At 37.3% G+C, this 25773-nt stretch overlaps 1 protein-coding gene across 2 annotated transcripts in view; it reads right to left on the bottom strand.

Moving 5' to 3' along the window:
• The window catches only part of CRYBG3 (crystallin beta-gamma domain containing 3), a 124546-nt gene that overhangs the window by 35168 nt on the left and 63605 nt on the right, over window positions 1-25773 (bottom strand). For both annotated transcript variants that reach the window (XM_018056904.1, XM_018056951.1), the window contains exons 8-15: window positions 21329-21465; window positions 19968-20082; window positions 18782-18817; window positions 16286-16419; window positions 12650-12776; window positions 4977-5119; window positions 4750-4876; window positions 3784-3816 (exon numbers count right to left, since the gene is read on the bottom strand). In XM_018056904.1, coding sequence (XP_017912393.1) covers window positions 3784-3816; window positions 4750-4876; window positions 4977-5119; window positions 12650-12776; window positions 16286-16419; window positions 18782-18817; window positions 19968-20082; window positions 21329-21465 — 852 coding nt within the window. The remainder of the gene's footprint in view (window positions 1-3783; window positions 3817-4749; window positions 4877-4976; window positions 5120-12649; window positions 12777-16285; window positions 16420-18781; window positions 18818-19967; window positions 20083-21328; window positions 21466-25773) is intronic.

The following is a 25773-nucleotide window of genomic DNA, read 5'->3' as shown; positions in this document are numbered from 1 at the left end:
CGGTTCACTTAAAATGTGTCCAACCCCAGAAAAGTAACACCTCATTTTAACTACCTCAAAAATGCCTCAGAATAGAATAATTCTCATCATAATAATGTTCTGAGGATGGACGCACAGAAACCAACTCAGTGACTTCTAATTATAATAATTAATCTGTGCTTTTTATACTGGGTTGGAGAAGGAAATGGCAACCCACTCCAGTATTCTTGCCTGGTGAATCCCACGAACAGAGGAGCCTGGTGGGGTACTATTCATGGGGTTGCAAAGAGTCAGACACAACTGGTGACTAAGCACATACTGGGTGAAATTAAGTGGCAGTGTCCTGGTGAAAAATAAGTCCTGTGAAGAGCTAGCTGGATGAGTCACTATTTTGGTTTCCTTTTCGGGTTAATGGAGAATAAATATACAAAACAACTCGGATACGTTGGCATAGAACACAGATGAATAATCAGATGAACAAGAAATGAGTTGTTTCTAATTACACCCATCCTTCCGTGCCATGTAAGCATGGTTCCGTGCCTACCAGCTCCAAATGCAAGTGTACAAAGGAAAAAAGCAGCAGTGTATCAGCGGTTTCCAAGGTGCCTTTTCACATATACTGTCTTGTGTCTTCTTCAGAACTACACTTTGAAGCAGATACTATCACCCCTTTATGATGAAAATTTTGTAGAAATCCTTTCCCTTTTACTATGTATTTTTCATTTATAATACACATTAACAAATGTAATAGTTCTTCAGTATGACAAACTAAAACTTCAAGAACTTAATTACTGAACAAAGGAAGTTGTGCTTTGTTAATTTATTTCATAATATCAGAATAATTTTTGAATGTAGTTTTATTTATTCCAATGCTAAAATAATTCAACTGAGAACACTCTATCCTATCTCAATGAGATGTTCTGCAGCCCTGTGGACTTCCTGCAAGTAAACGTACTGGACGTTAAACAGAGAAAAAGGCTTTGTTTCCACTCTTCCATTACATCACATTGTCTCATACTGCAGTGCTATGTACTTCTCATATCACCTGCACATTCTATAGTGATTTTACGTCCCTGTTTACTCAGGGAAGCTTTCTTTACTTAGATAAGTACTACTTCCTGAGTATTTCTGGCCTCTGGAGTCTATAAAAAGGATCTGGTCATGTTGTTCTCATTGTTGTTCTTCAGTCACTAGCAATGTCTGACTCTGCGACACCATGGACTGCAGAACAGCTCATTTAGACAAGACAGAGTATTCTCAGAGAAATTATTTTAGCATTTGAATAAATAAAACTATCTGGTCTTAGTACCAACCCCCTCCAAATGTTTTCCTATACTGCTCTTGAATCTTACTAATATTTGACTTGACTAGAATTGTTGTTTTCTTATCTTCCATACATGGTAACAGTAACCACCGCTGTTAAAGGGCCTGTGATCTCTTGGGAATTCAATCTGGCTGAATTATCCAATACAAGAAAATATTCAAGTTGCTTTTTCTGAGCTAGAATCACGTATAAAATGAAACAGAGGCTCAATATTTAAAGAAATGCAAACTTATAACTATACCGCAAATGGACTTGAAGAAGATCCCAGGAAAGAAAGGTCCTTAGCTGGGTCATAGGGGAGAAAACAGAATTTCTAGAGAATGGAGGCCTGGAATACAATCTCACTGGAAACAGAACTCACTTTTATATGAGTTAATCTAGTGAGAATGCAGATATTCAGGACTTGTGAAAAGAGAGAGACGAAGACATCATGAACATAATTCACATTCTATTTTTGTTTGGTCTGGGAAAAATAAAAATAAAATGCCATTTGCTAATTATGAAGAACTCTATAATGATCCTGTTCTTGTATCATATATTGTGAGCTGGCAATCAGACCTGGTGAATCGACCTTCAGTTACAGGTAAAAAACAATCTTCTCAATAAAAGGAGGTATTCTGTGTCTCAAATAAGACATACATCATCATCCTATGCTTCCACATCGGCAATGGTATTTTTACTAGCATAAATCTCTACACATGTACTTTTTGGCTTTTTGCTTCTCAGGTGACTTGAGGTTTACTTTCAAATCACCAGCATGTTAAGAATTCCCTCTGTTACTTGAACTAGAGATGTAACTTCCTTCTTATTCCTCAGACAGAGAAAAATAACTACCCCATATAAACACAGCCTCTACCACTGTCAACCTGACTATCACAACTACTTGTGAAGGAGAAAATAACTTTATAGTTAATGAAAGGAACCAGACTATCAGCCAAGATCCGCTTGTTTTCATTTGGGTAAATGAAAACAAGCTAACCTTTCTGAAAATCTGGTCCAATGGAAATAATAAGAGCTTTGATACTGGGTAAATAAGGCGGCTTTGTCTGCTTGTTACCAAATGTCCAGCTGTCATACACTTGTCAGGACCTTTATTTCACAAGGCAGTGGTTGAACCATATTCAGAAAATAAACGGTGCCAATTTCACTGGGTGTTTGCGGCTGCTTCCTGTTTCTTCAAGTTGGACTGGAAATACTATAAAGAAAATCCTCTGAGCAATCTGTCCCAAACAAGGAAGTTCATTAAACAAAAAAAAAAAAAAAAGAAAAAAGGGAATGGAGGAAGGAGAGAAACACAGCTTAAAAGAATATGATTTTTTTATCTGCACTTAAAACTCAGAGAATGTGCAGCTTGGAATTATCCCAGTTTTATCTCTTTTATCTACTCATGTTATATTGATTCATGTGGAAAAAAAAGTGCTTTGAAAGTCCATGGTTGGAGTTTTCTAAGATTCAAAATAAAGATCTGGCAGGAAGTGTCTCCAGAAACTGAGTTATATTCAGAGAGGAAATGTTCCCAAGAGGCCTGAGCTAATCAGAAAATAATAAAACCTGAAAACATTGTGAAGAGAAATATGGTTTAAACTAAGCTGATTTGAGATATATAAACACTGACAGGAATGTGCAAAATGTAAAAAGAAAAAGATTCAACATTATGTAAAACTAGCAAATGTCAAATACTTAAAACCAATCATTCTTTTTGGCTGTTTGAAGAAATTTTTCTAAATTTGTTATTTTAAATGAGACAGAGGAATATGGTTGTACTGCTTGTACCAAGATATGTCTTTCTTTGATGTAAAATCTTGGAATTAGATACAAAAAGTGCCTCTTTTGTGACCTTGAGCTGTGTGAAATGATGCTCACTTAAATTCTAAATCTTGGCTTTTCTCATGAATAAATGAGATAAATTCTGACCTCACAGAGTTATTAGAAGCACTAAGTAAGCACAATTTCTAGCTCTCAAAGGATAATAAACAAATATTAGGCACCAGAGTATCACCCAATCCTTCAAACCATTAACATACTAGAAATAAAGAAGCAGGGTTGCAGTTTTACCAGCACTTTTAAGAAATTTGTGACTTAGGGTTTAGAGATACATTTACATAATAAGCATGCCATCTCTCCATGTAAGTTTGCTCCTCCACAGGACAGCGTAACATACTATGCTGATTAAGAATGTGATGTTGAAGAATGGATGGGCAACAGGAAAGAAAGAGTGGCAGAGGTTTGAGACGAACCCAAAGTGATCAGTGCTGAAGCTCTAGTAGGAGAAAAACAAAGGACTGTGACAAACCCAGGCCAATGTGATCAGTAACAAGGATGAGCACACTGGTGCCCACAGGTTCCTAGTACAATATAAACTGTCCTGCCATGCAGACACAAAAGTTATCTGAGGGAAAGAGACAGACTTGAGAGAAAGAGTATACATATTTAGTAAGCAATTTTTAACAATTATAAGTTAAGAATATCTTTAAACATACCAAATGTGGAGGCTCATTTATCCCAAGTGGTTCCTGAAACATATATAAAAACATTTTAAGAATTATAATCGTATATTCTCAGTTGTCTTTGAAAGTGCTGAAAGTATCCTTTGGAAAACAAAGTATATCATCTGACCAATTTACTAGATTCTTTGAACTGGTAAGGACCCTCAAATAATCTACTAAATTAGTTTATAATAACCTTAATATTTATTACTAATTCATTTTGAGTAATATTCATTTTGAGCTAAAAGAAAAATGTGCCCCAGTGTCCATTAGAAAGACCCTGAACTTCTCACCACTTCTCTCCCATCACTATCTCATGGGTACCCTTACTGTTCTGCAGTGCTTGTTACTATCCACACTGGCCACACTCTTTCATAACTTTGTAACTTTGCACATGTGGAGATGATTCCTTCTTTCTGAACTGCCTTTTCTGCCCCACTTCCTTTTCTGGAAAGATTGCTTTTATCCTCTAAGGCATCACTCAAATCATCTCTTCTTGAAGTCTGGCATGGCCCCCAGAGCCCCAGGCTCTCCATGCTCCCTTTCCCTGGTCCCTCAGCACTGCTTACACCTGCCTACACACTTCATTTTCTCACTAGTCATACTGTAAGTAATAGAGCATAATAATTGTCTGTCTCCTCTAAGAGACACAGAGACCCATTGGGGCAGGCTTATTCATCTTTTATCTCCAGTGATCAGTCCTGTCTGACATGTCAAAGGCACTAAATACATGCTACTGGATGAATGAACTGATCAAATGACAAGAGTTCCTAATCATGGAGGTGCTAATACTACCTACTAGCTGTCTATGGAGTCTACAGAAATTCATATGCTGTTTCATTTTCTCTATAGATACATAACAACATAATCCAACAGTCCCACTTTTTTAAAGCCCGTTCCACACATCAACTGTATGCCATTACATGCCACTGGCACTGGCTATGTTCATATTTAACTTACCAACTGGATGGGTCGTATTGACATGATTGTATTATTTGATCCTCCCCAGTCAAAAAAGCACTTGTATTTCCCTTTCTCTAAAATGTACTGTTCTCCACAGAAGAACTTCTGCTGGTAGGCAACCCATCTAAGTAGGATAAAAAAGAAAAAGAACAGAGGTGACACAGAATTGAGCAACCAACAATTTAAACACCAAAGAAGCTCATGATTCTTAGGAGTCAACTTACACGCCACTTTTAACATGAATGGACCTTGTTTCACTGCCAAAGCCAATTTCTCCTAAGTCAGAAATTTCCTGATTTGTAATGTCTATAAACTTCCCACTTTCCAGATCAGAGTCAAACAGTGTGATTGAAGATTCTATGAAATTCTAAAAAGAAGAAGAGGAAAGTTGAGGCATTTTGTTTTATGGCTTGCTGTATCTTGGCAATTTTCACATGCTTTTGGGATAATTTTCACACAACTTCAGGAAGAATTTTAAATGGCACTGAAGGCAATTTTAATAGGCATTACTCCTAAACACTTTAAAGAAAACATAAGTCTCAATTTACTTTAAGCAGAGAAATACAATTTTATGAAACTAGAAATTAGTTCACAGTCAGTAAACTGCTGGCACTTACAGACTATCATATGTAACGGTAATTATAAAGGAAACTAAGTCTAACTTGTGCCTAAAGAGCAAAAGCCACCTGAAACAGAAAGTAAACATACAATGTACTGTGGGCATCGTGGGAGAGGATTTTATGAGTTTAAATATAACAGAATAAATGAAATTTGCTTGAAAAAAATTGTTTTATAAAAATTAAAATCAGAGGACAACATCTCCATGTAGTCAGACAGAATACTTAAAAATCACAGAAAAATTATAAGACCCAACTTGACAGTTAATTCACAAAATAAACATTATTTACAAAAAAGATTAAGTTAAAAACAAACAAATGTCTAATTTCACTACAAGAATAAAGAAATTCAAATTAAGACAGATACAGTTTCACTTTTTAAGTCAAGCAATATCTAAAAACCCAGTTTTAGCAGGGAACGTCTCTGGTGGAAATATATGTTCTGCAGCTATTTTAGAAAACAATTTAGACATATATTTAAAAGACTGAAATTGTTTATTCTTTGAGTGTGATATTCCTTTTTTCTTAAGTTTCTTAAAACTGAATGACAGTTAATTTATATGCAAAGATGAATTATTTATCATAGTGAAAAGCTGTAAATAGTATAAATGTCCAAAAGATTTACAAACACAAACCTTTAAGCATCCACTGCTTGATGGAATAAATACAATTAAGGAGAGTTTTTAACAAGTTAACAGTTAAAAATATATCACATACTCATTTCTGCCAAGAGCGTTACATGCCTTATTTCTGATGTGATTATTTTACTATCACTCCTATTTTACAGCTGACAAAATTGAGTCAACTCCCTGATATATCATAGCTATTGAGGGGCAAAGGTTGAATTTGAGTGTAAATCTGTTTGTCTATTCTAAACTCTTAATCACTGTCAGATATAAATGTAAGGATAAAAGAGTAGGACAAAAACTAAAACTTAAAAGCTTGGTAAGATGAGAAATTCTCACAAAACCCTCAACTTTTCATTTAAAAAAGGATAGAAGAAAAAAAAAGAAAAACCAAGAGTGGTTACCTTTGGGTCCAGAAGTTGAAAAATTTTACCCTATATTTTTTCAGAATTTCAAATAGGTGTATTTTTAACTGGAAAATACAGAACACATTAAAAAAAAATAAAAACTCTTTATTTCTGCCTATTATTTCATTGTTTGCAGCTCAAGTTTTAGACCTACAAAAAATGTTATCAGCTTCTATACATCTCAAACACTATCAAATTTCTCATTATGATTATTATTACAATCTAAGATTTCCAGGACAAACATTCATTTTACATGAACAAGCAAAACAGTATCCAATAAAAACAAAGCATCTATGAGGAGAAAGAAAATACATCTGAAAAAAAAATTCTCTTGCACTTACAACGTACATGTCAACTTTCAAGGATTTTAAAAACTGCTGATACAGGTGGGTCAAATTTCATTTGAAACTTCAGGAAAAAAGATAAAGGCTTTTTACTGAAATTTTCATTATATTTTCTAAGCCATATTTGGGTTTTCAATTCCTCCTTGGGTAAACATGTGGAACCTGAGAACACCTGTCGCCTTCATTGCTTTTGCATCTTTCTTAAAAACGTGGAAGCCAGGTGAATTTAGTCTTTATGACTCCCACTATCTATCCCTCACCTTATTAACAGAATACTTTTCAAACACGTGCACTTGTTATCTTTTGAGCTTCCTTAAATCCTCAATTTACATATATATGTGTATATATGTATGCATGCACATATACACATAGATATTTCTGTATCTCATTATAGACATAGATCTGGAATTTTCCAAATACAAATCTAGAATATACATATATTAAATCAAGGCCCTAACATCCTATTAGAGATTTCTTGGGTTCCCTGGTGGCTCTGTGGTAGAGAATTCACCTGCCAATGCAGGAGACATGGGCTTGATCCCTGGGTTGGGAAGATCCCCTGGAAAAGGAAATGGCAACCCACTCCAATATTCTTGCCTGGGAAATCTCATGGACAGAGGAGCCTAGTGGCCTACAGTCTATGAGGTCACAAAGATCTGCACACACCTTTGTGACTAAATAACAACAGAGATTTGCTTGCCCAGGACAAGCCTCCCCAGTGAAATTTTACAGCCTGGGTACCATATCAACAAACTTGCTTATACTGACAAAAGAAACTTCCATCACCCAAGGAACATGAACTTGCCTCTGTTTCTTACAACCTTGAAAGTACATACTTAGCTCCAGGTGGCTGTGAGGATAAAATGTGGTGATGACAAGTGAAGGTGGCCATCCGGTCCTAGTCAAGAGCTGATATCAATAGCTGCCAACCAAGTCCGGCCCAGCCACAATGGGCAGGCCTTCAGCAGCTCTCACACACAGACTTCTCCCCCGCTACTCTCGTGACTCTGTGATGACCCACCTCTGCTTTTACCTTGTCTGCCCCTACCACTGTTCTCTATCTACTCCCTGTTAGGGTTACAGGAGAGCAGAGATAAGCTGACATATGCTATGGGCCACTGCATCACGCTGGAGTAAAATGGGAACATGTGCTGTGATTGTGCCTTTTCACTGAGAAACCACTTGTATTACAGTGTGATGTTTACTTGAACACTGTTTTGATGAATCCTATGGCATGGGTTGTGGAAGACTGGCAGCCGTGAGGAGGGTGAGGTGGGAAGCAGGCTGGAGGCACAGGCCATTGGGCCATGGTGCAGCCTGGGGCTGAACAGAGAAGGAGGGGTTTACTGTCACAGGACCCAGTGCCAAGTACAAGTGCTGGCAGTCCACGGGTTCACAAATAAATATACTCACATGGCTGGAGTCTCTGTCCTTCCTGCTCTGGCTCCCATGCCCAGAGATGTGGCCAAGGGCACAGGGGTCTTCTAACAGAGACACTGTTCTCTCATTTAACCTCCTGCTTTTGTTTATTCATAGCTTTCCTTGCCTTGTAGCTTCTGCCTTCCATCTTTTTCTAAAAATGTTTCTGAGTCTGTCTCCTGGCTTTGATCCTCTCTGCTTGTTACACTCAAACCTACCAAATACACAATATCTGATCCAGTTGACTAGCTGCCATCAATATGGTGTTCCTGCTGCAGGGAGCTCTAACTCTAAGCCAAATCCAATCATCTGGGGCAAAATCTCCAGGGTCACATGTCCAAAGTAAAATAAATAAAATATGTAAGAAAACACAAAAACAAAAAACCAAACTTAACTGCCTTGTTCATGAGGTGACTATAATAGGACCCAAGTCCTGTGAGGTTACCAGGCTACCATCATTCCAACTCTAAGCACAATTAAATAACTTAAACTTATTAAATAACTTTCAAAGTCACATGGATTTAAGCGGAGCTCTGTTGCTCCAGAAAGATGAATAATGATGGAACCTCAAATCTTCACTCCATTTTAAAGCACTTAAACAGAACCAAAAATCAGGAGAGTCTAATGCAGTCTCAGGCACAGTACTCCCCACTGTTAGAATGAGCTAATGAGCAGTTGCTTCAGGACCAAAAATAAGTCTTAAGGATCAATAATTTGATTACCTTTAAATTTCATAAAATCCCTCAGCTCATCAGGTTCTGGAACTCCTGCACCACAACCCCCTTGGGTGGGCAGCATAAAACAAGACACCAAGACACCAGGGGAGATCTGATGTGTCCATTAATTTAGGGGACACAATGGTGTCTGCTGCATACCACCTGGTTTTACAGATCTGAAAAGAGGCCTCGAGTCTGAAAATCAGAACAAAAGCAAATCCAAACCTAGGAGAGTTTGAAACTGAGGGAAAACAAGCATACCAAGAAACTTATAGAGAGAGCCAAGAATAAAAATTCCTTCTTTAATCCCTGGAGTCTAAATTACTGCTATATTCCTTCCTCTTGGTCCTTTTCTCTTTATACAATAATCAACTCCAAGTCACTATATCTGCCTGACTCATTTGGAATTAGAAACACATTTCTGGTCATCCTCTCCAAAGCACTTCGTGACACAGACCACATTATCCCTAAGGGACATGTCCAAGATCTGACCTTTGTAGATCCAGAGTGTTCCATATACTAGAGCCAGGACATTAGAAGACTGCATTATGTTATGCAACTTTCCTACCTTTCATCTGTTTATTTGATATTATTTCAACTTAGATCTCAAAAGCAGTGCTTTACTCTTTCCCAGGTTAGAGACCTTTGAGAGCCTATATGTCTCACATCAGCGCTGCCTGTTAATCCCACTGTCTATGACAACCCCAAGAGCTGTTCACCCTATGTCTAACAATAACTGTATCATATACTTAAAATTTTCAAAGAGGGTAGATCTTATGTTGTGTCTTATCACAAAAAAATTACTAATTGTAAAGAGGGCATGAGGAAACTCTGAGAGGAGACAAGTATGTCCAGGGCCTTGATAGTATGATGGGTATATACTTATTCCCAAATGCCTCGATTGTATACAATAAATACGTACAGCTTTCTACATGTCAATCATGCTTCAATAAAGTGGTTTTTAAAAAGAGAATCTCTACCCAATTCCATGCTATGTCTGAAGAAAATATTTCATGTGAAAACATTTGTGTGAACATAATTTTCAGACTGTTTATAATTTAAATTTATGTACATAATTCTTTACTATACACGTGTATTAGTCTGCAGAGTAATTGTATATTTACAGCTACAAATGAAATGTTAATAAGCTATTGGCTGAATGAGATTCCAGCTTTCCACTCCTGAAGTGCTTTTTAGTCTAATCATTCAGTGACAAGGAAAATGGGAAATGTGACATGGGCTCTAGAGTAAGACAGAGTCACCTGTCAGCTCTGCACCTGGACACAGTACCTAAGCTCTGAGATCCTCAGTTTCTGCATCTGTAATATGGGAGTCATAAAACTCTCTATCTCATCATTTTTGTGAAGATTAAGTACAACTATGAATGTAAAGCCATTAGTAAGCACCTGAAGATGTTAGGAATATCATAATGAGGATGATGATAATATCTTTACAAGCTAGTCTTAATTTTTTTTAAACCTAATTTAAAGATAATAGGTTTTCTTTGAAGGAAATTATGTGTATTAAAAACTATGTGTTATCATTTTCATAAATACCGAAAACTTCTATTTGCAGCAGTAGTTTAATTTCTGTTCTCATAGACTATCTCTATCAAGTATCTCCTGACTTTTTAGCTATAGTGTTTTTTTCTTTCCACATTTCCTACTATTTGAAGAATTCAACTAGTGAAATCTTGGAGTTTTGCCTGTTTTAGTCACAGTCACCTTGGAAGATACCATCACATTTTCTGCTGAACATTTCTAGAAGCAAACTTCAGCTCCGCTTTTTTCTTTTAAATCAGGAGGGAAATTCTTAAAATCATTCAGTACTAGGTGGGAGATGCTCTGAATTATGATGCTTAACTTCCTCAATGCATGCAGTTATCATGAACTAAAAGAGAAAAAGATGCAGGCTTTATCATGTTTTGTCTGGTGTGCCTTTTAGTCCTCAAGGAAGAAGTGGCTAGAGAAAACCTGTGGCCCCTGTACATTAGAATTGAGAGCTAAATACCTCAAAAGCTACCTGTCCACTGCTCAGACAACTTAGTACCCAATCTTCAGTTGGCTCTGCTAAACTTCTTTTAGGTAGAACTGGTTTTTCAACTCACTTTTTTACTAACAAGGATCACTGTGGACAAAAAAAAAAAGCTCCCTTATTCCCTATGATTCTTCTCTCCCATTCTGGCTCCTGCTGCCCGACCGAGTGAGGCGTTGCAACAGTGGTGCCCATGACCCTGACATAGAAACTTAGGGGACAGAGCGGCAAGAGCCCACCTGGACCCGAGAATCACCCGTCACTGCATCATCAGTTCCTACAAAGGGTGGCTTTGGAGGCCATGCCAGATAGTTTAGAGTTTATATGGGAAAAGATTATTTTGGAAATATACTGCAGTGGTATAACTTCTTAATTATGAGAAAACATGGCCCTCTGAACACACTACAGAAGTCTCCAGAGCTGGTCAGAAAAGTGAGCAACATCTGATAAGCAAGCTCTGATATCCTGCAGAACTCTCTAGCGTCCTTCTAGCTCCTCTTCCCTGTGTCTTCCAGTCCTGGAACATTCTAGGCTTCCTGCCTCCAGGCTTACCTCCTTCACCTCATGCTAGTCCTTGATACATTCACCAAAAAAATAAAAACCTTTCTAAAATGCTAATCTAATCACACTCACTAGGCCTAAAATTCCTTCCTTCTGGTCAAGAAAAAAAGTGTGAACTCCTCAACATGGCATATAAGGCCCTTCATTTTCTGGCTCTGGATTCACCTTCCCAAGCTCTAATATCCTATTTTTACTACATTTCCAAAATATATCAGTTTCACTTATATGAGGGTTTCTCAACTTCAGCACCAGTAATATTTTAGGCTGATGACTCCTTGCTGTGGGGGCTGTCCAGTGAATTGTAGGGGTTGAACAGCCTCCCTGGCCTCTACCCACTCGATGTCTGTAGCCTGACAATCCCCAACCCTCCCAAAGTCATAACAATCCAAAATGTCTCCAGACACTGCCAGATGCCCCCTGCGCGAGCTCATCCCCAACACTGGCTCCTATCCTTGCTTTTTAAAATGTTAACCTCTTGCTAAAACACCCATCTTTCTTCTTCACCCTGTTCCCAAATTTCACTTAGCTAACTCTCAAACTTGAAATTTCAACTCAGCTGCCCTCTTTTCCTGCCCACTTCAAAAGGGAAGTATTTGACTTTTGTCTGGGTATCCTGAATACTTTGTGTTGAATCCAATCACAGTCAAACAATATCAAACATTTACATAGGTACTATCAACCTGGTGGCTCAGACAGTAAAGCATCTGTCTACAATGCGGGAGACCTGGGTTCGATCCCTGGGTCGGGAAGTTCCCTGGAGAAGGAAAAGGCAACCCACTCCAGTACTCTTGCCAAGAAAATCCCATGGACAGAGGAGCCTAGTGTCCATGGGGTCACATCGGACACAACTGAGCGACTTCACTTTCACTTTCATCAGCCCTAACAGATAGGTAGTCAGTGTCTAGCCATCATATCTCCAGCACCTGACACAATCTATCTAACAGCAGGTGTTCAAAAATCATTATGGAATCAATGGATGAAAAATACACACAAATATTCTGTAATAATCACGGCAGTTAAGAAAGGCAAGTCATATAAGCCATTCAGTTTAATGGTCTCAGGTAGTAGAAACATTTTATCATTTTATATTCTACCAGAGGTCATGTCCAGTTTTCATGGAAAGCTAAAAAAAAAAAAAGAAAAAGAAAATTAAGAATAAGGAAGTTAACTCACAGCTTGTAAGTACCGGAAAGACAAGATGGAACCACTTAATGCCCCAAAGGCATTACTGTCTTCAAAATCTCCTTCTTCAAGCAAGAACTGCTGGCCTTTAAAATGTTCTTTTTCATAGGCAACCCATCTACAAATAGAGGACATACAACTGAGTTATTAATAAAACCACAGTCAAGAAAGAGAGAAAATCATGATAAAGCACCCAGTTGCACATCACCTCTCTTAAAAAAGCAATACACTTATTTTGCTAGCATTTACAGAGACAAACGAATGGTGTAAACTTCATGGATCAATATTTTTTATAGTTTGGAGGCTTTTGCCAACAAAAGGTTAGCTGTTACAGGATTGCAACACAGGAACACATTTAATGTTTGTGGCCTGACCCTATACCACCATCACAGCGTGGTTGGAGAATAGCCTGCCAAGGAAAAAATAATGGAAAGCACAGACAATGAGAAATACTGCAAAGCCACAATGAGATTCAAAGACAATCAGTCTTATTTTTCTGATTAAGCCCTGCTGGAATCACAGAATGATCACTATATTAAACATGTATTTAGGGTTTAACTCAAAGGAACCTGTCATCAGCTTTGGATCAGAAACACATTACAGGAGGGTTTAGCAAGGAGAAAGTAGGAAATGCGACTGGGCTGGTATTAGCCCTGGTGGTCTAAATATATACAAAGACTTCTGTAAATATTTACAGGTAGGAAACGTTGCTCCCACCATTTTATCAGTGGTGATAATGGAAACAGGAAGCACCATGGCAGACTTTCCAAGGACAGAGATTTCTTGACTTCTAATTTGAAATTATCAGTACCGAACACTAATAAACACAGTTACTCATTAGTTCTTCAGGAAACTTAACCTTAATCTGCAGTAACCCACAGTAGCTAATGCAGTGTGGGCATAGATAAAACACATGCTGCCCTGCTTAAATCTGCCCTTAGCTGGCACTGTGTAACTAGAGTGGGACCTGCTCCAATGGGGCAGATTCCAAGAGTGACTACTGTGGGCTCCTGGGTTGGGGACTTCTGAATTCTAGAGCTTGTCAAAATGAAGCCGGGTAGGGCTAACTACATTCTTTTGGGAAGATACAAAACGTATTCCTAGGAACTGTTTTCCTAGGTTATGAGGTAACAGTAGCCACTCAGTACTGAACCCATATCTAATTTCTGTAGGTGTGCCTATGGTAGGGAAAAGGGTAAGGGTCCATGTGAGTTAGAATAAACATTTTATACATATTAGCAAATTTGTAAAATATAAAGAAACTACTATTATTCTATTCTTAAACTACTAAGTGAAAATAAATTTTACAAGAGAACTTTCGAATTCTAAGTTTATATAAATGGGACTATTCAAAACATGCTTTTCATATACCTGAATGGGAAAAATAAGATACAGAAGACCTAATATTAAAGGAGAAATCAGTAAAGTATAACAGTTCAAAAACCTGCACAGCCTTTCTCAATAGATTAAGTTTTAATTAAGATTAAAATTTACATATATCTGGGATATTTAAAAATAGATGTTATCTGAGAAAAATTAAGACACATCAACCTCATTTTCTTTAGACTCCTTAGGACAGAGGTGAGGAAGAGTTCCTATTATTTACAGATAAAGTTCAAGAGTTAAAAGTGAAAAATAATGAAATAGTGAAGCAGTAAAAAAAAAAAAATAGAATTAGTGAAAAAAATAAGTCACCTGTTCATCTTTATATTGGACATCACATTTTTCTCCTGCTGCTGCTGCTGCTAAGTCACTTCAGTCGTGTCTGACTCTGCGTGACCCCAGAGACGGCAGCCCACCAGGCTCCCCCGTCCCTGGGATTCTCCAGGCAAGAACACTGGAGTGGGTTGCCATTGCCTTCTCCAATGCATGAAAGTGAAGTCGCTCAGTCGTGTCTGATCCTCAGTGATCCTATGGACTGCAGCCCAGCAGGCTCCTCTGTCCATGGGATTTTCCAGGCAAGAGTACTGGAGTGGGGTGCCATTGCCTTCTCCAGCAGGTGTCATATAAAAAATGAAAGTGTGTATAATGTTTTACTAGCCATAATATTTTGAGATTTTATAAAATAATCACAAATACACTTAGAAAATAAGTGCACATGTCCACAGATCAGAGAACACTACGACTATACACAACACAATAAAAATTTATCCAAAACAGATTTGTTTTTCAAGTCTCTGATAAATTTTTTAAATTCAAAGGTGAGGAACTGGATAATAACTAATATTTCAGACTGAGACAGGCTGGGGCCTGGAACCCTTTGCTGCAGTGTTGCAATGCTTACACATGAATAAACCTCTCCTGGAGGAACAAAGTACGAAGAAACTATGGGACTACAAATCACTGTGTTCATGTACAGTTGGGGCAAACTCTGGACAAAAGACACAAAGACCAAAAAAAAGAAAGAAAAAGCAGGGGATCAGGAGCAAAGGCAGAGAACTGTGCATGCCCTGTGCAGATGATACCACCTAAGGGGTGGGCAAACCACTAAGCCGTCAATTCCCGGACAAGCTCTACCCTCACTCCACATAAGGAACAAGCTCGCCTCTACCTCAGGGAACAAGCAAGCAGGGGAATCCTGTTGTTTGTTCTTGATCCCCTCTGCTGCAACAAGAGGCCTAATAAAGCCTTGCCTGAATTTCCAGTCTGGTCTCTGATCAATTCCTATTGATTAAGGAGGTCAAGAACCTTAGTCAGTAACAAGACTAGTTACCGACATGACCTACATATCCAATGCATTGCGTAGTACATTTCCATTTTGGTTAGTGTATCCATTACTTGAACTAGTGTCAGAAACTGCAAAGACTAAGTCTCTAAATATAGCCCCTTGAGTAATCTTAAACAAGTCATTTAACTTCTTTGAATGAAATATTTGAGCAGCATCTTTTGCTAGAATACAATGAACAAGTTATATGATGTACTACAAATAAGAGATATTGATACTTAAATGAAAATAAACCAACATTTTAAATATTAATAATTCAACCTATCAACAGAGAGATTAACATGTTGTCTGAAGGAATTCTAGCCCTGAGTTGACCATGGCAATTAAGTTATGAGGAAAGCTTCTTTTCGATGGTTTTACCTGTGAGGATACAAATACAAAGTTTCACCCTAGTCCAGTAACTGCTGATTGAGAGTAGGGTAGAGGTGCATTGGTTACACTTGGATTTGTTCTTCAGGAGCTTTCTTAAAAACAGAGCAGGGCCAGAAGGTAACCAATGTCAAGAATCCTTGATTTTGTAAACACACAGCCCAGGCCACCTCTTTAATGAGAGAGGACTGAGTCAACTGAGGCAGAACAGAGTGAAAATTGGGACTCTCATGCATGTGCATAATCTGTCAAGAAATAATCTTGTCTTGCAATTCTTATCTTCTATACTGTGCTTACAAATACTAAGAGCTTAAGTTTTAGAAACTGTTCCCTTCATTTAAACTATCTCATAATTTCTAATACTAACACGAGTTCACAGAAAGCTGCCAGTAATAGGTTCTATTTCCCACATTTCAGAAGGGACGTATATTTTTAGATTAAGGTAGGTTGTTTTTGCTCTGCTCAGCACATTTTGGGTGCTGATCTTCAAAAGTAGACAAGTGAATCACATATGGAAAATATATAATACTCACACTCCACCGATGACACGGATTGATCCAATTCCATGAAAGTCTACATCATTTTTTAAAAAATTAGGGACAGAATCTATGTGTTCACTAAACTCTTTGGCCTGTCCATGGAAGTGAGGTTTTTCATAAATAATAACCTGAAAAATATGAAAAAAATCACTTAGCATGCTCATATTTTAGAACAGATACATACTGATTTATATGACACTGAAGGCCACAACCTGAATGAAGGACCACTGTTCATTTTCTTCCTTTATACTTAAAATATAGAATACTGTCTGACATTCACAAGGAATATGTGAGTCTTTATCCATTATAAAGATATAATATCTTGATAATATGTTTCTCTTATATCAACATACTCAAATATAATTACATGTTCTATTTACCCAAATCCTAGGTCCATTGCAAAGAGTAAACTGTCTTGAACTATCCATGTTTTTCTCTCTGTTCAATATTTGATACAGACCAGCTATATATTTACTGAATTTCCTCTATTAAGAAACCAAAATTCTCTTGAGTTTAAGAAAACTTGCTATTTCTTACAACATTGCTTGTATGGTTACTACTAATCACTGAGAAGAATTACACATACAAATTCCCGAATTTAAATTAAAAACTTCCTAAAAGTTAGAAATGATTGAAAAAAATTTGGTATTCTTATTGGATATTTGGTTCAAATGGAGGAGGGAATGCAGTAGGACACAGATTTCTAGCATTTCGTTTACTTCAAACTTGGATTGGTACAAGTACTTCCCTTCTATTTTTTTAAATTTTATTTCCCAAGCATAAGCTGCCCTTGGGGTTCAGGGAAGTGATGACAGTAATAGCACTCATCTACCTACACTTTATCACCTGGTCCTATTTATGGCTGATGGCATAATTTGTATACAATTGGTGAATAAAGTCCCATGCTTAGACACACTGAACCAGCAAGTTGTAGCTTCTTTATTTAAAAAAAGAAAAACAACAATAACACTGAGAACATTACACAGTCTGAAAAAAAAATATTTAGTACTGCTCCTGCTGTTTTCTACATATTAAATTTTCAGAGTGCTGTATTGGAAGTGATGAAGTATTATTTGGGTTTAATACACGCTACATATGTTGAACACATTGAAACTAAGTAAGAAGCAGTAATTCTTTGATGAGTAAGTCACAAGCCAACATCTAACAACTTAAAAATTGTGACTGTCTAGGATAACCATTCCATTCACATGCCTCAGACTGCAACTGTCCACAGAAGAGCCAGCCCAAAGCTCTGATGCAGCAAAGAGACTGAGACAAGTCACTCAGGGAGTGTCACAACGAGTTCTTCACTTATTAGATCACTAGTTCAAAACCTTGGCTGCATGTCAAGAGTCACCTGGGGAGCTCTGAAATATTTTAACCACACCCCAGGCCAAATAAGTATCTTTTCCAATGGAACCGAGGCATAAGCATTTTTTTTTAGAACTCACATATGTATGATTCTAACATATAGCCAAATTGTATTAGATTCATTCAGATACTAAGTTTTAAAAAAAAACTCCATCTATGTGATTGGGAGAATGGTAGTCAATTCCACAAATTAGGAAGCCCAGAAATGGGAAAGCTGGGGGAATTGTGCCTTGGTTTGGAGAGGAGGATGGATGAATCCCTGTGTCCTTGCCTGCCTCTGAAAGTGCTTGCTCTAATTAAACAAGGCCTGTTTGCATCTTTCATCACTACACTGATTTTCTTCCTATCTTTACAGGCATTCTACAGTCCCATTTCTTTCTCTTTCCCAAAACGTACTTAATTCTAGCATTACTGCCACCCCAGTTTTCAGTGCCTCTACTGTTCCCTTCAGATACTCATACTTTCAAACTGACATCACCTGATAAAGCTGCTTGCATCTCCTCCTGATCATCCTTGATCTCCATCCTGAGCACCACTCCCAAAAGCCTGCTGGGTATTTCCACTTGAAAGTCTAGCTATCACCTCAACCCCTTGCCCCCGATAAAATAAATATCAAACCTATCATCTTTCCAGCCTGTAGGTGCTTACTGGGTCAGACTGGGTTGTCAGAACAGACCTCCACCTTTCTGTACTGAGCCCTCTTGTCATTTGAGCATGGGCCCTCAGCAACTCCTTTGTGCAGCCACTGCCCACCAACCCAAGATATATTACCTAGATATTGCCAGCATACATTCAGGTAATCACATTTAAACTGTAATAGTCCCAAATAGTTAAGGGGCTTCCCAGGTGGTGCTAGTGATAAAGAACTCGCCTGCTAGTGCAGGAGATACAAGAAACGTGGGTTCAATCCCTGGGTCAGGAAGATACCCTGGAGAAAGAAATGGCAACCCACTCCAGTATTCTTGCCTGGAAAATCCTGTGGACGGAGGAGCTTCATGGGCTACAGTCCATGAGGTTGCAAAGAGTCGGACATGACTGAAGCGACTTACCACACACACAAATAGTTAAAGATTTAATTCTCAAACTTTTTAGCCTGCTACCAAAGTGTTCAAGACTCACCTTTAAGTTCATAGGCATTTCCACTTTCAGTCCACCCTTAAGATGACAAAAAATTTTAATATTAGATATATTCATATTTAAAATATACCTAACCACAAGTAACTAGGTAATGTATGTAGGTTATATAAAAACTTGATTGGTGAAGATTACATACCAAATTTATGTTGTGGTATTTAAAAATTTTAAGTATAGAATTCTACAGCAGTCAAAATCAAGTCAGACTACTCTATATCAATGTAAATGGGGTAAGAAATCTTGGAAAGATACTTTCCAGAGTACAACCACTACAAGGAAGGAAACCAAGCTTTAGTGCTTAAGTACATGTGACCAATTAAAGATTTAATCCCACAGCAGAGTGTCTCAAAAAGAAGAGTGGAGTTGTTAGTACACTGAAAACTTTATTTGGCAGGGTAGATTTCTAAACCACTTAATACTCAGTTTCTTCTCTACAAAGGCTTGGGCTTTCTGTGTTAGAGCATTTCATCTTCCAAGTCCTATCACACTTGCTGTCTTTGTGACCACATGGAGATAAGAGCATAAAAGGTAACCCACTCCTCACAAAAGCTCTAGTGTATCATTTCTTTGTTTCCAGTGCTACTCTGCATTGTAATACTCCTTAAAATTTCCGTTTTTGCTGGTTTTTAGTATTTTTTAAAGGCACAGCACAAAAACGGTTTGTCACATAGCCACTATTTAATTGAACAGTTTGCCGCTCAAATAAAAATATTTGCAACAAAATAAATCATTAATACAAACATTTATTACTTTTAAGAAAGTAACCATTCACAGACCTACCCATTTATTATTAATGCTGAACTTATCATTCATTATTGCAATGGAAGAGTATAATATACAACAACCAATTTTCTAATAAGCATCAAAAAAACAAATTTAGAATTTTTTAAAGTCAGAGTATTACCTTATAAGGAAGCTGCATGAATTGTGATAAATATAGTACAAAGTAAATTCAAACATCTAGAAAAACATTAAAATGGAAATGTTTCTAGAAAACATTAAAATATTTTCACAAAGACTGAAAGAAACAAAACAATAATGTATGAATAGTTTGCCCATTCTGTAGCAGACATATACATGTCTTAAGACCAAGATGCATGACCAATCATCAGAGCTCTTATTTTTGAATTCATGGATACTTGGGAAAATGTTTCGTTTTATATCTGCTTACCATTTGAAGTGGATGCAATGATTTCATTTCTGCTGCAGAAATCTCAAAGAGTCCATGGTCTTCCTCCAAAACTATAGCTTGCCCCTTGAAATTAATATCCGGGTAGGCAAGCCAACTAAATAAGAAATGAATGGTTGGTTAAAGTATACTAGGAATACTTTAATCTGGTTTTATAAGAGTTTAAAGCTAAAAAAAAAAGCTACAAAAAGAAGAAATCTCTGTCATAGAAGTACTTTAGTAAAACACATTCACAGTGACACTGCTAGACAACATATAACAATGAATTAACATGTTATTCACTACTTACATTCAGACACTATTCTGGTTTATTATATGTTTTCCAAGCACTGCCATCACTTTCCTATTATATGTTTTCCAATATTTAAAAGTTGCGAAACCTTTAATGCAATTAGGATATAACTGAAAAATCATTCCCCTAGGTTTCTGTTTTAAACTCGGGCAATCAGAGGTAGGGATTCCACTATGCATTTTACACCTTTGACCCACAGTTTCAGATTCAGTACCAGTTCCTGGTTTCCCTCAGGAAGAGTATTTGAAATAAGATTCCTAAAAGAACCATCTAGAAACCAGCTAAACTTGATAATTACAGACAGTTCTCAGGTCTGTATTAATTACTGGGTATGCCCAACAGTTCTAACATGTGGGAGAGATGAAGGGAGATGTCTAACAGTGACCCCTAAATTCAACATCAGCCATCATCAGAGCAGATGAAAATGGAGGAAGAGGGAAGAAGGATCCACATTGAACCAGAAATCACAAAACTTATGACTCAAGTCAATCTGGGACTGAATTAACACTGAACTCAGACCCACAGTCCTGAAGATACCTTTGGAATTAGAAAGGCCTAGTATCAAATCCATATTTACCAGCTGGCAGCTTAGGACAGCCACGTAATTTTTTCATCTGTGACAGGAGAGTAGCTCTACCTATCTTCCAGGAATAGAAGAGTAATAAACACTGGTACTATAAAGGCCCTCTGTAACTACCAGCACTGAGACAGACACTCTGCAAATAGCTCAGGCTCCAGAGTTTCAGGTCAGGGATATGTATTTATTTCTCAGTCCCACAATCTGGTGGGTGAAAAGACAATGGATTCATCTGTCAAAAATGGTGTCTGGGAACCTGGATCTGTTTCTGTGAGTCATCTATAAAAAACTTAACTGGATCTGAAAAAAAGACAGAATCTGTTTTAAAATATTTGAAAAAGTCTTTCTTAGGTATCCAGAAGTACACACAGCAAAATTAACACTTCAGAAATGTGTAGGTCACCAATTGAAATCTGACACAAAGTTAACGTTGGTAGCCATCAATCACTGTAGTGAAGAGAAGCAGATACATACACGCCTGACTTCACAGTGAAGGACACAGATTTGGGGATATTCAGCTCTTCCAAATTGGGGACCGCTCGCTGGATGTAGATAGGGCAACATGCCGGGTCCGACTGTGGGCAAAGTTCTATCTCTGGAATACTGCAATCCTGGAAAGAAAGAAAAAAAAAAGCTGACTTTGAAATATCTAGACACACACTGCAGTATCCTCAATACCCTGGATATGCAGTTATAATTATTCTCACCGTTCAGCTGAATTTTTAACCAATAACAGCATAAAGGAGACCATGTTTCTTCTTACCAATCTGTTAAACTAATTTTTCTAAGAAGTTACATTGACAACATGAAAATTACATGAATATTATTGATTGAAAAATATTACCCTGATTCTTTCTGCTTTGTTTTTAAAAGTCCTGCTCCATTAGGCAATGTTCAAAGTCACCAATATATGAGTGCCAAGAGTTTGTAAGCCTTCCTTCTCAGAAGCATAACAAAGCCATAGGGAGGAAGGGAGTTAAATAAAAGCTGATCTCATGGGGAACATAAAAAATAAATAACAGAGAGGCACTACTCTCTCAGTGGGTTATCTAAACTACAGTGACAAAAGAAGTAGGAATTAGAGGTGAGGGTAAAGGAAATCTGTTTTCTTACTTGTGGTATTTATTTTCTATAGTATCAGTTAGTTTGAAGAAGAAAAACATTATGAAATTTGATCCTATACTTCATCACACATCCACTGTCACCATGTCCTGTCAAACTTTTCTTTAAAATTGCCACTGTCAAGGTCTTTTATCAAGGCCAAGACTTTGATTACAGGCCTAGACCATTGATCCAGTAAGCTTACTCTTTATATAGCTGGGCACGTGGGAACACCACATCCCTCATCATACTCCTTGACTTGAGACCCAAGCAATTCATATTCATATTTTGGTTTTCCTTTTAAAATACGGCAACGACCCACAACTAACTCACAATAACCCACAACTACACTAACTACCTACAACTCTTCGGTCATACTGGTATCCATGCTATCTCTGCACATGGCCTCTCTAAGCTTTGTAAACATTTCCCTTATTCTAACTGAAGACATAATTTTCTGTATTCTTACTTATGAAAATCTTTTTTTAAAATATACTATTGGAATATAATTGATTTACAGTCTTACGTTAGTTTCAGGTACATAGCATACCAATTCAGTTATACACATATTTATTCTTTTTCAGATTCCTTTCCCATGCAGATCATTACAGAATATTAAGAAGAGTTCCCTGTACAATCCAGTCGGTCTTATTGATTCTCTATTTTATATATAGTAGTGTGTATATGTTAATCCCAAGCTCCAGTTTATCCCTTCCTGCCATGTTTCCCCTTTGGTAATCATTAAGTTTGTTTTCAATAATTAGTTCTAACTCAAAAAAGACCATATCATTTCTTAAGGAATCAAAACCACAATTATTTTTCCCTTCTCTGAAACTATAGTCATGCTGTCTAATCTATCTCAGTAATCCTGAGTGTTTCATTATATGACTCAAGTTTCAGCAGCATAATTCTCATCTAGGACATTGTGGAATTCAAATGGCTCTGCTTTAATGAAATAGGTAAATGCAATAAACTATTAGAGGTGACATTTATTAGACTGAACAATTATATTTATTATTATTATCTGTTTTACAATTGCATCATGGTATCTAAGTTTTTAATCTTTTTTCCAAACTGAGTTCTATTATTAATCATTATTAACCATTCTGATTAGTGTGTAAAAGCAAGCAAACTAATACATCTTGTTTTCAGAAAGTTCTAAAACACAATACAGTAGGAAGGTATAACCTAAAATATCCTTTAAAGTATAAAAAGTTTATCTCTGTCTAAAGTTTCATTTTAAAAAATGGCCAGAAATGTCCAGAAGAGTCACCTGTCAGTCTTCAAGTCTCTTTTGTTTATTATTAAAAATAGAGTTCTAGTAACATTATTTAAAACGTTCCCCCAGGGATCTGAAGTACAGTAACAGAATACATAACTAAGTGTCTCACACAAATAAGTTTCCTCTGCATTGTATTATACAAACAATGTTTGGGTGGTGTATTTTAAAAGGGAAAAAGCTAAGAGGCATTTGAGTCTACATCACACAGGGAAACAGCATAATGGAAAAGAGGTAATGATGGCTAAAAAATTGAAAATATAAACAAGATCGCTTACATTCTCAATTATCGTACTAGAGGACTGATTTCTTTTTCTCTAGTTGGCTGAAAAAGATTTCACTAATAAGTTCTATTTTCTCCATGGTGGCTATTCACAGAAGTAATGTCGTTTGCAAGATTTGTGTAAGTCTTGATGGACAAAGGGAGTAAACAACTAGCCTTACCGGAACCTAGCAACAAGAAACAGTTTGTACTCTTAGTAAAGAAAAGTTTATATGGTTTCCTCTCAGAGTTTTCTAGTCATGATATACTTTCTAAATACATCTTGGTGAAATCTATAAGCTCAGACTATTAAAGCAACCAGTAAGAATGGAGACAAAGCTATGGGAGGGAAACAGGGTAGGAATGAATTACATACATGGTAACAAAACAAAACAAAACAAACCTCCAAAAACCAAAAACCCAAGAAACTACTTGCCTCTGCCTTACAGGAAATACCTTCAGTCCCTAATCTAACGATGGCTCTCTTGCACCTCAGCTTATTAATAAGGGCAAACCTAATTAACTCCTGAAAGAAGGAAATGTCACTCTTATATATAATGTATAGTAAACAGAAATGTGCAGGATTCACTTTTTCTATTTGAGAAAAAAAAGCACTTGACTCAAGTCTCAATGCACTGTTACTCCACCTCCAATTACTTCCACCAGGGCCAAAGATGACCCTTGGGCAGAATCGACTACTGCAGATGACTGAAGGTATTTTCTATTACTTGCTCCATTTACAGCCAAGTGAAGATGTCATGAAAGTATTATCTTTAAAGGCAGTCTTTAAAGCTTTGACTACTTAAGATGAAAGCCACTAAAAGATGGTGAAACAAGATAAAGCTGGTGTGGGCCTAGGTGAATTTGGAATGGCCGCCATGAAAATGAAGCTATCAACAGGCTGAAATGTGACAAGTTTACAAAAAGGAAGCATTTTGATGCCTGATTCTTACTTTGTAAAATATTTAGAACAATGCTAATGCCTTTTCCATTCAACGCTCAATAGTTTTATTTTCCTTCCTCACTTAAAGTTGCTAGCAAGTTCAAGTCAAGTGGGCACTAACACTGCAATTAAAAAAAAAAACAGGCTCTATGAACAAACAATGGAAGAAGGAAAAAATGTAAGCATGACTTATTCTTTCTTATAATGCATCCAAAGCAAATGGCGGATGTGCAAATACCCATTTAAATACCCATGCTCAACAGATTGAATTTTTTGTTTGATTTTATTGTTTGATTTGGGATGAGGGTGTGAAGTTTGCTGCTTACAATACCTTATTCATCTTTTTTTTTTTCCTCCTCACTAGGCCTGGCATGGTGCCTGACATTCACAAGGCAGACACAAAACCACATGCTATTAAATTTTAGAAGATTCCAACTACAAAGTGATTACCTGCTTCAAGGAATTTCTTGTGAGCGAGTTAGCTAATGAAGTGAGCACTCAAATGCTGCCTGATGAGCTGAAATGCCTGTGATTAAATTTTTCGATGAAAACGCACACTGCCCTCTATCCTATAGCCATCAATCTCCCCGAACTACCAGCAAGCCACCAAAGCCCACCTCAGTGACGCAAGTGGCTCTGCTAGGGACTCCCTCACACCTCCCATGCTGCCTAGCTCCTGTCTGCTCTCTCAAGACGCCAGCCAGCTGCTGCCTGCTCCAGGAGAGGTGCGCCTTCTTCGTGCCCATGTGCGGCCCTGCACCGCATGTCTCACATCATACAGGCATGTGATTCAGCTGTCCCTGTCCCTGTCCCTGTCCTGGACTCTGAGCAATCTGCAGGAAGACACTATACAGAACTTGTGTTTCTATTCCCAGTGCCTATGACAGCATTCAGTCCAAGGGCAGACACAAATATTTGTTAGACACAGGCTTAACAGTTTTACAGAAAGTATTAATTCATGCAGATACCCCTTTATGATAATGAGTTTTTCTGTATGCTGTCTGCAACTATCAAGGGTTTTAACAACATTGATCCAAACCATGATAGGGTCCACGTCAAAGTAGACATTTTTAGTATATAAATAGAATTTCTGTAATTTGAAAAATATGTATGTCCATGACTGTCACAGGAGTAACTGCACTAAATCATTTACTACATTACTGCTGAAGGAACCCTTGAAATACATGGGACAATTCTGTCCTTATCGCTAACTCACTTCTCTAAACCATTAAGGCACTTCCCACAGTATGTTTTATTATAAGAGGAATGCAAGGTCCTCCTCATCTTATTATTAATAAACAGAAAATTAAAAAGCAACATTTTCCCCTTTCTTT

This window comes from Capra hircus, chromosome 1, assembly GCF_001704415.2.
Source record: "Capra hircus breed San Clemente chromosome 1, ASM170441v1, whole genome shotgun sequence".
Taxonomy (NCBI): Eukaryota; Metazoa; Chordata; class Mammalia; order Artiodactyla; family Bovidae; genus Capra; species Capra hircus.
This window is presented reverse-complemented; position numbering and strand designations above follow the sequence as displayed.